Here is a 16407-nt window from a genome sequence, read left to right as displayed (position 1 = left end):
AATATGTGGCATAGCATAAACAGTATTGTCTAGGAGACTATACTAGGTAGTAGCAATGAGTCCTATGGCAAAAGATAAAGTTGGACAAGAGGATGGGGAGAGGAGGGCGATGCCATGCTTTGGCAGGTAAGATCAGGAAGAGTCTCCCTGAAGAGGTAGTGTTGGCATGGGGACGCAAGTGAATAGAAACCTTGTAGTGAGCTACGGGGACATCTGGGGAAGGACATTCTGAGCAAAGGCTCAGAGGTGGGAAGATGCTTGGCATGTTCCAGAAACAGGAAGAGAGGGCTAGAAATGCAGTCAAAGTGGCAGCCCAAGGCTGCTCACATAGAGCTTTGTGATTTGGGTTTCTTTTTAGGTCTTGTTGGTGGCCCACGGCAGGAATTTAAGCTGGGATCATAAGGTCAATGCCCTGTGGGCTCCAAGGCTTGGGAAAACTGTCAAATCCTAAGGGTGAAACTGGAAAATGATCAGGGGAAGCAACTGATGGATTGAGGGTGGGCAGAGCCCTGGATTGGTAGCCAGGAGCCCTGAGCACTAGTCCCAGCTCTGCCTGTCCAAGTCTCTTAATGTCTCCCTGACTTGATCTATTTTTATTTTTCTCCCTAAATATGTTTTTCTTGATTTCAGAGAGAGGAACGGAAAGGGAAAGAGGGATACAAGCATCAGTGATGAGAGGGAATCATTGATCAGCTGCCTCCTACAAGCCCCCTACTGTGGATTGGGCCCACAACCCAAGCATGTACCCAAACCAGGAATCGAACTGTGACCTCCTGGTTCATGAGTCAGTGTTCAACCACTGAGCCACACTGGCCAGGCTGATCTAGTTTCTTTATTTAAAAGATCTAGCCATAAACAACTTCATGACTCAAAGACACTCCCCTGACACTCTGCCTCTAAAGTTATCTGATTCTTTATTATTTGTATTTTAGAAACAAACCAAGCTGAGTCCCACTCAGATCCCTTGTCCTAGTTATTCTGGAACTGTGTCTTCCTTGGATGGTCCCTTTCCACCTTTTGGATGCCAGATAAAATGCCATCTCTTCAGAGAGGTCTTTCCTGACCGTGCATGCAAAGATCCAATTCTCACCCTGTGGTCAACGCTGTTGGTGTCCTGCTCATTTCCACTCTCCTTCACACACTGATATTCTACTTTTTAGACTAACTGCAGCTATCTACTACTTCACCTGTATGTAAGGGAAGCCAGATGTGTCAGGGACTCAATATGCCCAGAGCAGCTCTCAACTGATGATAGATGGAGAGTTAGCAGATCAGTACTCCAGAAGCAGATCAGTACTCTCCCCCTGGGGTGGAATAACGCTGCAGTGTGCTCTACACCATGCCTGCAGATCCCCTAATGAATTGAGTTCCTGTATCCCGCAGGGGTAAGTGCCTTGATTATGAGCCTTTAATGGTCACCTCTTCCCTACTTCACTTCCTTAATTCCCTGCTTTTGTTTCTAGTATTGGCATCCACAAAAAGTACTTGTACTTAAATCCTTGTCTTAAGGCTCGCTTTTGATAAACTTGATCAAGCTACAACCAACACGCAGTCTATCAGGTTTGTTCCTGTTAGGGTTTCTGCAGAGTATTTACACCATTTGAGGTTATCTCCTTCACTATTTGTTTCCTTGTCTTCTCTCCTTCCATTGGAATGTCAATTCCATGAGGGCAGGGACCTTTTCTGTTTTGTTCACTAATGCTTCCCAGAATCTAGCACCTAGAACAGTGCCTGGCACAGTGTAGATGCTTAATATATACTTGTTGAGTAAATGAATAAAAGCCAGAGACTTTCCTCAAGCAAGAATGCTGATTAGCCAGGGGAAATATGATCAGCAGGCAGCAAATGCCAGTGGATAATTTTCATTGGTTGGAAAGAGAAGCTCAGGTTGGAAACATCTTTTGAGATTAATTTTGCCCATAGTCACAGTTTCCAGACTTTCTCAGAGGTCTACTGATTTGCACATGGTTTTTGCAAGCTGTTACCATATATGAAATCAGAATTAGGTTCTTGTACCCAATATGCATTTGAAGACATTATACTATCTAAGAACACAGCTATCCCACCACTGGTTAAAAGCTAATCCATAGTTGAGAGATTTCCCATAATTTTTAGAGACTTTAAAAGGAGCATTTTGTTCATAAAATAACTATTGAGAGAATGAAATTGAAATGATCTCCTGCAGTCAAATTCTGTCATTTGAAAATCCGTAACAAGCTCCTGGGCAGTTGGTACTGACTGCCCCATCTTGAACATAATGGAGTCCAAGGGAAATGGCAGAGTTCATTCAAACACTAGAGGCCCGGTGCACGAAATTTGTGCATGTGTAGGGTCCCTAGGCCTGGCTGGTGATCAGGGCTGATCTGTGGGGCATCCAGTGGGGTGATTGGGGAACCCCCGCTGGCACCTGACTTGGCCGGCCTGGCACTGCCCACTGGCCAGTCCCGCCTCCCCACTGCTTCTGGTCGCCTCCCTCTACAGCGTGATGTGAGCAATCGGGGGGCGGGGGAGGGGGGCCCTGCTGGCACCCACCTTGGCTGTCCTGGAGCCTGTAGGCTGGGGGAAGCTCCTGTGTTTAGTGTCTGCCCCCTGGTGGTCAGTGCATATCATAGCTTCCTGTCATTCCACCGTTTGTTCAATTTGCATATTAGGCTTTTATTATATAGGATAAATGCCACTTGACTCCACCACCAGATGTCTGACTACAAGGTTACTGGAGCCAAACCTCAACTACATCTAATCAAACTGATGGGATCCCCTGAATGAAATCCTCTACTCCCCTGAGAAGGAGTGGGCAAAGATTGATAAGACAAGCTCACATCTGTGATATTAGGTAAAAGAGACAAAATCAGGGAAATTAGTCTCTTATTACTACTAAACTTGATTTCTCTGTAATGAAAGAGAATATATTCTTCCAATACAGAAATATGTTCTTGACTATGCAGGGGAAATAAAGGTGTTAACTATTTGTCCTCCTGTTAACTGGAAAATTCAACTCACTTTATTCCCCTGAGTACACTCATTAGACAAGGTTTAATTAAATCATTTTCTAATTTCTTTTTGGCCATTTTTATTAAAAGAAAAAAAACCTTGGGAGATAATATTTGTAATTAGTACTGTTTTATTTGCTTCATCTGTGCTATTAATTATATAATACTAGAGGCCTAGTGCACGAATTTATGCACTTTTGGGTCTGTCTGGCCGGCCCCAATCAGGCTGTTGCGGAGGGGTGGGGGCGACCCCTGGTAGAACTCCTAGTTGAGGGGACAATTTGCATAGCTTTTTATTATATAGGATTGTATAAAGATGAAGCATTGCTAATTACATTCTATTAAAGATTCAAACTATGAAGTTTGATCTTCACTCCTCTCTTTGAGCCATTTTGCCTATTTTATAACCTTCTCCCAAATACTGAGTGCTTTTCTCTGTATACTATCACTACTGAATAAAAAATAAAATTAATCTACAAGATACTCCTTTTCAAATTATTCAATATGAGAACTCAGGTCTCCTAAACCTGAACTCCTTCCACTATCTCTCCAGCCGTGCACCAGATGCTGCCATTCACAAAATGGCTGTCTCTTATCAAAAATGGGGTTTTGTGATGACCTGCTTGGTCACTATTCTCTTGTCTGCTTTTTTCAACATCTTTGTAGCATTTCACAAAGTCCCATGTGTGACTAATGAATGAGTGACATGAGAAGAATGGTCTGCCTATCATTTTCATTCAAGTGCAAATAAACTGGCTGGTGTACTGCAGGCTCTCAGGGTAGAGGTCCTTAACCTGAGGGGCACATCAGAATACATTAGAGAGCTTTTGCAAAATAACCATCCCTAAGGATTGTCATCCAGCAGCCTGGAGACTGTATATCTGTATTTTCCAAAGTTCTAATGCTGGTGAACCAAAAACCAAGGTTCAGTATGTTAAAATTATAAAGACAGAAGAATTTCAAGAAATAGCATAACTAACAAACATTGAGGACAGGATGTGGGGAGTCATATGAAATGATTCATTATCTTTCTAATGGGGAGTCATTGATGTGATTAAATTTGATAAAGCAACAAAAACAGGCATAGACGTATTATGTAGACACGTGGAGGAAATGGCCATAATTGCTAAACGCAGAGAAGGTTTAAAATAGTTATTTCTGAGAAGTGAGATTGGAGGGAGCAGGCATTTGCTTTTTATTTAATACCCTTCTGTTATATATGTACTAAGTGAATATATTTTCTTTTTCATACCATTAAAAAATATAGATTCCTAGATAATTCTGAAGTACTTTGCTGGGTAGAGATCATCTGTTAGTCCCTGGAAAGTGGGAGGGAATGGTAGTGGCAGAAAAGGAAGAGAAGTCTTGCATTTTTGAATTTTGTTATGATCTGTTAAGGGGGCCCTGCTTAATTTGTTATCTGTTGGCCTGGAATTAACACTGGTGATGTTAGATGCTCTACTGAAACACAGCTCCAGAAACATTGCTCATAAGAATAACACAACAATAATGGCAAAAATGCCTCTTCCTATGCATTCAATAACTTCATCTAAACAACTTTTTGAGAATTATGAAGTTCCTTTCATTTAAAAATGAAAAATGAAAAAATCAGTTGACAGTCACCTCTAGATTTATTTTACTAGTAAACATTTCTCAAGCTCTTATCTTGAGCCAGGCATTCTATTGAATGCTTTATATGCATAATTCTATTTACTCCCCCAAACAAACCTGAGAGGTGCACATGCACAGTAGGCACCGGAACATGCACAGTAGGCATAAATGAGTGGATATTCATCCCAATTTTAGGTTGAGGAGCTATGGTTCAGAGACTTTTAGAAAGTCCTCTGAGATCCTATAGCAGGCAAGGGTTAAAGTAGTGGTTCAACCATAAAAATCTGTCTTCTTCGCCAGTGTGTTATATTGTCTTGACAGCGAAGGAACATATGAGCTTAGCTTTAGGATGGTGCTTCCAGGTTGCCCCAGACAAAGAACCTCAGGCAGTGTGGCTTATGCAGTTAACAGCCCAAAATAAATGTCTTATCCTGCCAAGGAGGGGCCTTCCAGTATAGCTTTTTGTCTTAAAGGAACATTTGTGGGACAGCACACTGGGTTTTTCTTCTTGACACCAACCTCATAAGGTTGCTTAGACATTTTCTAGGCCTCTGATGGATCTGAAGCCTATTAGTTTCCACTTTTCCCACATCTATACCAGGGGTTGGCAAATTTTTCCTGTAAAGGAGCAGATTGTGAATGTGGGCCATATGATTTCTGTTGTAACTATTTAATGCTGCCATTGTAGAATGAAAGCAGTCATCACCAATAGTAAATGAATGAGCATGGCTGTGCCACAATAAATGTCACATACTTTTTATATAATTTTACATGTCATGAAATATCATTATTCTTTTCACCTTTTTTCAATAATTTAAACATGTAAAAACTATTCTTAACTCATGCACCAAACAAAATCAGGTGGCTGTTGACTTTGACCCAGGGGCCATAGTGTACTGACATCTGAAGGAAAGATGTCAGAGATCAGATCAATCCCCTCATTGTACAGACACGGAAACTAAGGGGCAGAGAAGAGACTTGTGGCCTATGATTGTATGATGGTTTAGAAGATTAGCTGGGATTGGAATCTGCCTCCCCCATATACTCATTGTGGGTAGGAAGCAATTTAATGCTGACCAGCCATTTGAATAAAATGGGAGTAAAAATGTTCAATTAAGTAAATTACTTAATTTAGTCATTTTGTCTATCATTTGTCAATTATAAATTTCAAAGGATTAGAATAAAAAGGCACTTCAAATAATTATGATATCCTAAAGAGATATTTAATGCTATAACTGCATTAGACATACTTTCATCTTGTTGTAAAGATCTGGGAAATGTTTTAAGGTTCATGACCAGGCTCTGGGCTATATTATAACTATTAATTATCATGTGCACCTGGAAACAGAAGACATGATTAGGTGTGCTTACTGGTTATTTAACCTCTCTGAGGTTCAGTTCTCTGCAAGTAGAATAACACCTATAGCAAAGAATTGGTAAAAAATTTAAAAGAATACATTTAAGCACTGTGTCTGGCATATAGTAAGTGCTTCATGAAATTAACAATCATTATCATCATTGTATTCACCATCATCATTGGCATTGGGTCAAAACAGGTTTATCCTTTTTCTCTGCAGTTCTTTCAAGGGGTCATGTCCAAGCTGTTCAGTTCTCATCATCCTGCCAGTTCAGACACTATACATGTCAGAAGGAAGAAGGAGTATCCAGCATTGTTAAGGGAAAGGGGCCAAGAAGAAGTTTATTAAACAACCCCTGAGATACTCCTCCATCTCATCCCCTTGAGATCCAAAAGAAGTAAGATTAGAATAAAGCAAAGAACTTGCCCTTTGTACTCTGAATGGTACAAGCTGAACATGCCATGTTTTCCCAAATTATCAGATCAATTCTCAGATGACAGCTCCATTGAAAGGATAGTTGTAGAGAAGTGGAGTTTGAAAAGTCATGTTATATTAGAAATGCTTGAAAACAAAACAAAACAAAACAGGATGGTCAACCTAAGAAATAATGGACGACTAAGAGGCTGAGTGAAGGATGTATGTGAATCCCAGAAGGGCCATCATGGGGAAGAGGTCGAAGATTTGTTCTCTGAGGCTCTGGAAGGCAGGTTGGACCAATTAAGGGGCAGAGGTCATGGGAGGCAGATTTTGGCTAAAATAATAATAAAAACAGCAACCACAGTGCTTAACATGTATCAAGCCTTTACCATCCAGTAGGCACTGTGCTCAGTACTTTATTTGTATGATTTCATTTAGTTCCCATAACAATTTTGTGAAGTGGATACTATCATTATTCCCATTTTGCGAATTAGAAATCTGAGGCTGAAATGAATGGAGAAGCTTCTGCCCAACATAACACAGCTAATGGAGGGCAGAGATTACATAGTCAGAGCCAGTGACAAGACTTCTTATTTTCTAACCACTGTACATTCTGCTCCCTGACCACTAGTCCAGTTAATCTGATCCATTTAGATTCTGTTCTGCAGTGAAGCACTTGGAATGCCCTTCAGCTTTAGACAAAGAAGGAATTAGCAGGTTTCTGGGAGACTAGGACATTTGCCCCCAGCTTCTTTAATGTATGCTCTTTACCTGCATCACTCAGAGGCCTCTCTAGCTTTCTCTCTCAGACTGCACTGGTCCCTCTCATCTGCCCTGGGAGACTGTGGGCTCTGTGAGGGCAGGGGCCTTGGTCCCTAGGTTGTCCACAACACAGTTCCTGGAGCAAGCTGATTGCTAACTTCATGCTGAAGAATGAAGGAATAGGCAACACGTATCTTTTCTCGCCCTTTTCATGATTTTCTCTTAAACTTCCATCCTGTCAACTCTCAGTCTCTCAGTTTTTGTCTTGTGGACAAAAGAAGTCTTTTCTTTATTTTTAAATATATTTTTATTTATTTCAGAGAGGAAGGGAGAGGGAAAGATAGACACATCAATGATGAGATAAAATCATTGATTGGCTGCATCCTGCATGCTCCACACTGGGGATTGAGCCTGCAACCTGGGCATGTGCTCTTGACCAGAATCAAACCCTGAACCTTTTGACCCTTTAGTCTGCAGGCTGGCGCTCTATCCACTGAGAAAAACTGGGTAGGAAAAAAGAGGTCCTTTCATTGAATTTGTGTGTGTGTGTGTGTGTGTGTGTGCAGTGTATTCTGAAATAGGTCATAAATAAGAAGTGTCAGGAAAACAGTTGTAAGGGCAGCTACATAAATTCAGTCTCATCTTAGAACCTCATGAACTATTCACCCTTAGGCAATGGTCTCATCCTCTCCAGGCACTAGTGTATTGATCTGCAAAATAAGGGCCTAGGCTGGATCAGTGATCTTTCCAACTTTATTCTGGTTGCAGGCATTGTAGAGGTTACCACGTTGGGTTGGGGGAAGGCAGGAGGACAGGGAACCAGATCCCCATCCTCCATCTCCCACCAAAGCAACTCTGCTTTTTATCTGTTTCACATACTGGGGATCTCCCCAAGATTCTATTTGAAATTGGAGCTTTAAACTAAAAAGTCTGGAAACTTCTGAGCCAGTTCATTTCTGTCTCAAGGGCTCTACCAGCTTTGATCTACAATTCTGTGGCCACACAGGCATGTGCATATGAATATGAAAATATGTGAATTCATGGAATATTCCTGGGCTGAGGACTTAGTTGTGTCCTCAAATAACCATGTCTCTGCATCACGGTCCTCACATTTCCTATTTTATTCACTTTAATCAACTGAACCCTTAATGAGTCCTCACCCTCTATAATCCCTGGTAACACACAGGCTGATCTGGTTTTTACCAAGTCAATAAGACACGTAGCTATACTTACATCAGCTAAAGCATCATGTGTCTTGGAAAAAAATATGGGTGTTAACTTATCCAAGTACAGTTGAAACCACGGAAGTAGGTACCTATACATGTGGGTATCTACAAACACACGGACACCCCCTCTTCCACACACAGGTGTCCACTGTTGACAAGCATTGCAAAAGCTACTCAGGTCTCACAAACCAATTTCTCTCAGTCCAGGGATTTAGGATAAAATGCTCAGAGAGGGTAGGTACCTTGATTAATGTCACACAGCTAATAAGTATAAAGTCAGAATTTAAACTCAGGTCTGTTTGACTCCAGAGCCACCTTTCCCAACTACTGTACCACCTAACCAGAGGCTGCAGAAACTAAACGTGACTGTGTGGTACTGAGATGGTGGGAAGAGAGGCTCAGAAGAAAGTGGGCAAGCTCAGCCTTACAGAAGGCATAAACAGACTTCTCACCATAAGGGAGCAAGGAGACTAAACAACAGTTTCTCCTTAGGACTGACAGCAGAAGGGCAGCAGCATGGAGCTGGGGGCTTGGATGAACTGCCACATAGAGCAAAGCCACCAACTCAAACATTTCACAGAAATTCATCTGCAACCACATGATGCAAACAGCTGACGGCCCTGGTCCCTAAATATCCCAGTAAGACCAGGATGGCCTGACCTCACTGTCTCTCCTGCAGCTACCTTACACACTATAATTATAATAAAATTCCATCCATGTATAATTGAACAGTTATCCAAAAGGAGTTCCAGGTCGATTGCTGCAACTGTAGGCAAGATTTAAACTTAGGCTACAACCCCGGTTCCTGCTCCCAACTCCCCATGCTCAGAAGTCACATGGCACAGTGGCAAATACTTGGATGGTGGAGTTTGATAGACCAGGGGGAGAAGCCCAGCTCTGTCACTTTATAAACTTTGTATTAATACTCTGGTCATTTCTCCGATGATTTGAGTACTCATGTTTGTAGTCCTAGTGACATTAAAGCATGTAACTGTGAGCTCAGTGTTTTTCAAACTGGCTCTGCAGATGCATTGTTGGGGCCTACAGGTCCTCTGTTTTGAGAGACACTAGTTTGGTCTAAGATTTGCTGCTGATGCATCATGGTAGTAAAAGCTATAACTTGGGAAGTCTCCAGCTGGCAGATGTCTGTTTTGACCACAATCTCAGAGCAGGGAGTGAGCGCGGAGTCTGTCCTGAGGTTTGGAGGAAGATTGAGAGCCAGCCTGTAGAGCGTGGCCCGCTAGTGGGCTCCAGGGCCCAGAGGCTTCTTTAAGAAATAATGGCCTAGCTTGTCAAGTTCTGCATGGTTCAAGTTTACTTTAGGGGCATACCCATGCTATGGAAATATAAATACAGGTCTATCCTATCATATAAAAATCTGAATACACATATAATCATATATATACAAGCACACACTATGTGATGTAAAGTTGTGTAGATTTAGTATATGAAGCAAGTATTCCCCACCTACTCAGAACACTTTCAACTTTTCAAAGCATACTGGCGTTCAACAACATATTTGGTCTCCCCAATGACACTAGGAGCACTTAGAGCAGGAGCTGTAATTCCCAATTGACAGATGAGGAAAGGGAGGGCTGGAGAGATGCCCAAGATCACAGAGGCAGCTATAGGTGATGTCAGAACAATAAGCAGGGTTTTGGCTTTTGTTTTTGACTCCCTGTCCCTAGAGGTCTCCTCTCGGACCCTGAGCCTCCCTAAAACTTGTCTTTGAGCAGCCCCTCCAGAGCTGCTTATTTGGGTCCCTTCAAAGTGATCTGTTAGAAGAAGCCTGCTGGCTATTTTAAAGCCAGTGCATCCTGACAGGTTCAGAAAGAACTGCAAAATAAAAAGTGAAGCTCCTTCCTTTTGTTCAACCTTTCCAAAGCTTCCCTGGTTTCTAACTCTATAATTACACCCCAATCAGAAACACTCTGAAGGAGGGGGTCAGTTCCCTGCAGCCGCAGGCTAATGATGTGGCTGAATTTCTAAAAATTATCATCTTATGAATTTCATTATTCCTCTGAAGGGGGAGGAAAAGCGTACACCACATAGTTGACTATGTTTCAAACTGAATTAATTAGTAATTTGAAGCCTAATTATCAACTAATCTATTGGAACATGCAAGTCTCTTGTATTTGGATGGTATATGCAATTTGCATCCTATTAGCTAGCAGTTGTAAGAATTTGAGAGCTCATTAGGTCAGAAGAGAAGAATGCAGATCAGAAGAACACAGAAAACCAAGGTACTGACTTGGTGATGCTGTGACCACAGGGTCACTTGGCAACAGATGGAGACTGGCGATGTAATTACCTGGAGTCTTTCAGTGACTCTGAGGCTGCTGATGTGCTGATGTGTGACTTCTGTCTTACCCTGGAGAGGTGATTATGTATGCCCTCACCCTTGTTCTTTGTATTCACAAGCAGTAGGGTGCCCACATAGTTTGGACTCAGAGGTGCCCTGGAATAGTGGGAAAGGCACCTAGTGCTGCTTGCTCACTGTGATGCTAGGCCTAGCTCTACCACTCACTTGCTGTGTGACCCTGGCCAAGTCACACCACCTTGCTGATTCTGTTTTCCTACAAGCAAATGAGACTTAAATGGAATTGACTTTTTTCAAATTAAATATATTTTATTGATTTTTTATAGAGAGGAAGGGAGAGGTATAGAGAGTCAGAAACATCGATGAGAGCGAAACATCGATGAGAGCGAAACATCGATCAGCTGCTTCCTGCACACCCCCTACTGGGGATGTGACCGCAATCACGGTACATGCCCTTGACCGGAATCGAACCTGGGACCCTTCAGTCCGCAGGCCGATGCTCTATCCACTGAGCCAAACCGGTTAGGGCTGGAATTGACTTTTGAAGTCCTTTCTAGCACTAAGAATCTTGGATTTGAGGGACACCAAGGGTTTCCTTTATCACAAAGTCAAAAATTTTATTCTTGCAAAATTTTTCTTAATGGGTCCCTAAAGGTCTCTGGACAGCTGCCTTCCATTTAAAATACAAACACCCCTGAGAAAACTAACATATTTAGCCATTAACAGCAGGGTCAAAAATTCAGGGGTAGGGAACCTTTTTTCTGCCAACGGCCATTTGGATACTTATATCTTTATTCACTGGCTATACAAAATCATCAGCTTGTTAGTCTGCTAGATTTAGTCAAACATTTAATTAACTCACCCCTAAAGCCTTGGCAGGGCCAGACCAAATGATTTCTCAGGCCTTATACGGCCCACGGGCCAGATGTTCCCCACCCTTGGGACTCTAAATGAATATATCTCAAGAAGCCCTTCTTATTTCCAGTCCTGAGCCTGAAATATTGAGACAGCCAAGGCAAAGGGGAAAGAAGGGATATAAGGATGGAGAACAGGCCAGAAAGAAGAATGACAGAACTTTTAGGCAGATGTTTTTATATCATTTTTAGCTCCTGCATTTTGACCTTTCCATACTATGTATATCCAGATACTATGCCTTTTTTCTACTAATGACTTTTATTCCAAAAATAAGTAGAGCTCAACAATAAAGATTAAAAAAACAAAAACAAGTAGAAAATATCAATGATTTTGTTCAATAAATATTAAAGTTACTCATAGAAATAACCAACACAAAATAACATGGCTAAAACTGAATGTGGTAGAATTACTATAGATTAAAAGCTAAAACTCACATCTTAATGGAAACACAGAAAATTGCAAAAACAAGCCAGAATAAGAAACAACGTTTTGTAGAAAAAGCTACCATTAGGGAAAACTGACAATTGTTCAAGTTGTTACAGGGAAAAATTTGTTATTAATTAAAATATTTTAATCAGTATAAAAATTTGTTATTGATTTGATGGGAGATGCCACCACTTTGGAAAACAATTTTGAGTTCCTCAAAATGTTAAACATAGTTACCATATTATAATCTAGCAGTTCCACTCCTAGATGTATATTCAAAAGAAAATTTGTACACAACTATTCATAGCTGCATTATTCCTAATAGTCAAAAAGTGAAACAACTCAAATGTCCATCAACCAATGAATAGACAAAATGTTGTACTTATATCCATATAATGGAATATTATTTGTCAATAAAAGGAATAAAGGGGTACATGCTACAGTATGGATGAACCTTGAAAACACTATGCTAAGTGACAGAAGCCAGTCACAAAAGACCACATATTGTGTGATTCCATTTACATGCAATGTCCACAATAGGCAAATGATAGAGCTAGAAGGTAGATTAGTGGTTGATTAGGGCTGGGAGAATGTGGAATGCAGTGAGAGTGACAGCTACTGGGTATTCCATTTCTTTATTGGGGGGGATCAAAAAATATAAAAATAAAATTGTGTTGATGGTTTCACAATTCTATGAATATATAAAACACCATTAAAATGTACACTTTAAATGAACCAACTGCATGCTATATAAATTGCATCTCAATAAAGGACTTAAAAAAATGGACCAAAGGCAAAACAAAATTCCATGTAGCTTTGGGGAAAAAAAATATCACACTTTATGATAAAGAAGGTAGATAGGCAAAACATGACCCAGGAGAAATAGAACCGTCAGAAATAATGGCCACAAAAACAAACAAACAAACTCAAAATGGCACATGTTACTAGATAAAATTTAATATGTACAAAAAATTGTTTGATGAATCAAATCTTCACAGCATGAAATATAATTGCATCCCATAAAAAGGCCTGCAAGACCTTAAAAATGAAAACAAATTTTAAGAGAAAACATCTCATCTATGCTACATAGAAAACTGAATAAAAACTAAATTGAAATAGTATTGTTCATGTTGGAAAACTGTTTCTGGGTAAAGATCCATCAATACTAGTATAATTATGGTTTAAATGTTTATATTTATAAACTATAAAATTATCATTTTTGGTGGTTTTGTCCTTATTACCAAGATTCAGTCACTTAGAGCTAGAATTGAGATGACTGATGAAGCTGTTTTAGAGTTTAGAGGTTTGCCAACAGTGATGTGGTTTGACAAACAGGGATGTGGAAGGGAAAAGGTAAACTTGATACTGACTGGACTTAGCATTATAGCTCCAAATTGCCCTTTTCACCCATGCAGTTCCCACCAACCAGTGACCGTGGAAGAAAGCTGGGGGCCCAAACATGGGAACACCATTAGCTGAGCGCCTGCAGTGTGCTCTACTCACCAGATTTGCAAGGATGTAGTGGTAGCCGATGCCATTCTTCTCCAGCTTTATAATCTAAAAAAAACGCAAGGGAAGGGGTTCATTAATCATATTAGCAATTAAAGCCACAACAGCAATAATAATAGGAACTAACATTAATGAGTACTCACAGTGTGCTCTGCCCTAACCTAAGTACTCCAACCACAGTATCACAACCATCCAATGATGGTGGCATTGGAGATCCTCATTTTACAGATGAGGAAGTGAGGCACAGAGAGGTTAAGTAAACTCCCTATGGCCACCCAGCTATTAAGTGGCAGACACAGGATTTGAAATCAGTTTTGTCTGATTCCAGGGGTAGAGTAGCATTTCGTAACCCCAAGGACCTAGCTCAAATCTTCACTTCTTTCCTTCCTTTTTCTTTTTTTTTTAAAGTACCTTTTAAAATATGTTTTTATTGATTTGAGAGAGAGAGAGAGAGTGAAACATTGATGAGGGAAACATTAATTGGCTGCCTCCTGCATACCTCCTACTGGGGACTGAGCCCATAACTTGGGCATGTGGCCTGACCAGGAATCGAACTGTGACCTCTTGGTTCATGGGCTAATGCTCAGCCATTGAGCCACACCGGCTGGGCTACTTCTCTTCTTTCTAAAAAGCCTTTCTCCTGCATGGAGACTCTTTCCTGGTGGGGATCATATGCTGTGTTGTATTCCCTGTCACTGTCATGATAATACCTGCTGCTTGGATGGACAGATGAATGGATGGGTGAGTGGATGGGTAAATGGATGATTCCACCCCAGTTCTTGACCTTTAACTCCTTGCATGAACCATATTCAGATACAGTTCCTTCTTTCCCTGAATTTTATGTTTTCTAAACCAGCTGGGTACTCAGACATTAATGGGATACTCAACCCAGAAGCTGAAAGGGAATGTCAGAATTGTCTGGTCCAAGGCCTCACTGTACAGATGGGAGGTACATGAAGGGAAAGTGATTTGCCCAGCTCCCACAGTGGTCTGGTGGCAGTATCAAGACAGGTACCTGACTCTGGTGATCCTTTCTATATGATGCCTGATTATGGTTAATTATTAAGAGCCAGGGTCCTCATCATCCCCCTATCCTGAATGTGCAGACTGTCCCTAATCATTGTGGGCAGGAAAAATATTTGTGGAAAGAACTACCCAGAGGTTTGCTTGGGTAGCCAGACATACCATCCATGGAATAGCTAGGACTGCAGGCCTTGGTTCAGTTCTAACTCTGCCTGCAAGTTATGTGTTTTTTTTAAAATAATCAAATTGGGGTTAGTACATCCTGCTCAGTGCCTCTCCCCCTGCACTGTGGCAAGGAGTCATAAAACATATGAGAACTGTTTGGGCTTCTTCACTAACTGAATAAATTTTCAAGGTTATTAAAACCCACATTCAGACATCAACTTAATTGGGTGTATGTGCATAGCAGCTCACTTAGTTTTAATGTAGGGAATAATTAAATGCAAGTGCACACAATGAGTGCCCCAAAACAGTGGTTAGATTTTGAAATTCCAGACCACAGACCTCAAATACTGTTGGGATGATAGTTTTATTAATAATTCTTCATTACTTTTTCATCTTCTTGTCAAATGGTTTGCTGCCCTTTCAACAATGAGATACCTTTATCAAAAACCTATTCAGATCCTAATAAACTTAAATCAGCAAATAAAAGATACTTCAAAACCCACTACACTCAGACAATGGATAACTATAATCTCCACAAGATAAAATTACAGTTTGAAACAGGAAACTGGCAGGTAATTGATGACTTTTTATTGATGACTCAATAAAAAGTATCAATTTCATATGGTTCAACCTAATACTAACCTTCTTACCCATTTACTCTTCTACCTTCCCTCCTTTTCTACATTCTCTTCACAAACATTTAAGTGCTTACTGTGTACCAAGCATTCTGCTGGAAGTCACAGTTTCCTGGGAGGAGACCAATACTAAACAGATGAAGAATGAAATGCTCACAGGGTTATAAACTAAAAAAGTTGTTATAAAGATAATTTACAATTTCACTTGGGAACATTACTTCACTGACCTCATTCCTTCAAATTTCATTTCCACTGAATGAGCTTAATTCACAATCTTTGTGTCTGGAATACTGTTTCCTTTCTCTTTTATTATTCATAACCTTCATGGCTGAGTTCTAATCTCAATTACTCTGTAAAACCTTCTATTGTTAATCCAATTAGCAAATATTTATTGAACATGAACTGTATGCCAAGCACTATGCTATGGACAAGAGAGGCAAGGTCCCCATGCCCTTATTGAGCTGAGTTGACATTTTAGTAGGGAACCAGATGGAAAATACATAAACAGATAAATGAACAAGATTTCAGTAGGTGAGAAGCACTATGAAGACAATAAAACAGGGTGATGCGATGGTTGGCCTGGCCCTGGTCTCTCTTATCTCTAACTCATTCTGAAGTTAATGACTGTATTATATAATTTGGTGTCATATATTGATAAAGCATTATAGTCTAATAACCCTGCTCCCTGATCATAAACCTTTACTGCCTTTCCACTGTTTACAGAAACTAGAAACTCTTTAGAATGGTTTCCAAGGATAGTCATAATCTTGTGTTCATCCTCCTGTCACTATTTCCCAGTAGTCATTCAGCATCTTCCACAGCTGCTAAGCCATTCTATGAATCTCCACCCTCACATGCCCTCTGGGCTTCTCTATATGCTTTTTCTTCTCTCTAGCTCAAAGGCTCTTATCCAGTGAATGGCTACCTGTAGAAGCCAGACCCATCTCATATTTGGGATCTTTGAGGCTTCATTAATTCCCTATTCTTTTCATTCACTCAAAAAACATTTATGGAATGCCTACTACTGCTAACCACTAGTGGATACAGCAG

General features: G+C 40.6%; 1 protein-coding gene across 4 annotated transcripts in view; it reads right to left on the bottom strand.

Moving 5' to 3' along the window:
- GRIA1 (glutamate ionotropic receptor AMPA type subunit 1) overlaps window positions 1-16407 on the bottom strand; it is a 274292-nt gene that overhangs the window by 106709 nt on the left and 151176 nt on the right. For all 4 annotated transcript variants that reach the window (XR_013996097.1, XM_081093140.1, XM_081093141.1 and 1 more), the window contains exon 5: window positions 13529-13582. Coding sequence is in view for 3 of the 4 variants with exons in the window: in XM_081093140.1 (XP_080949266.1) it covers window positions 13529-13582 (54 nt within the window). In the remaining variant the exon portion in view is untranslated. The remainder of the gene's footprint in view (window positions 1-13528; window positions 13583-16407) is intronic.

The sequence above is a fragment of the Myotis nattereri genome (assembly GCF_964212035.1).
Source record: "Myotis nattereri genome assembly, chromosome: 5".
Lineage (NCBI taxonomy): Eukaryota > Metazoa > Chordata > Mammalia > Chiroptera > Vespertilionidae > Myotis > Myotis nattereri.
This window is presented reverse-complemented; position numbering and strand designations above follow the sequence as displayed.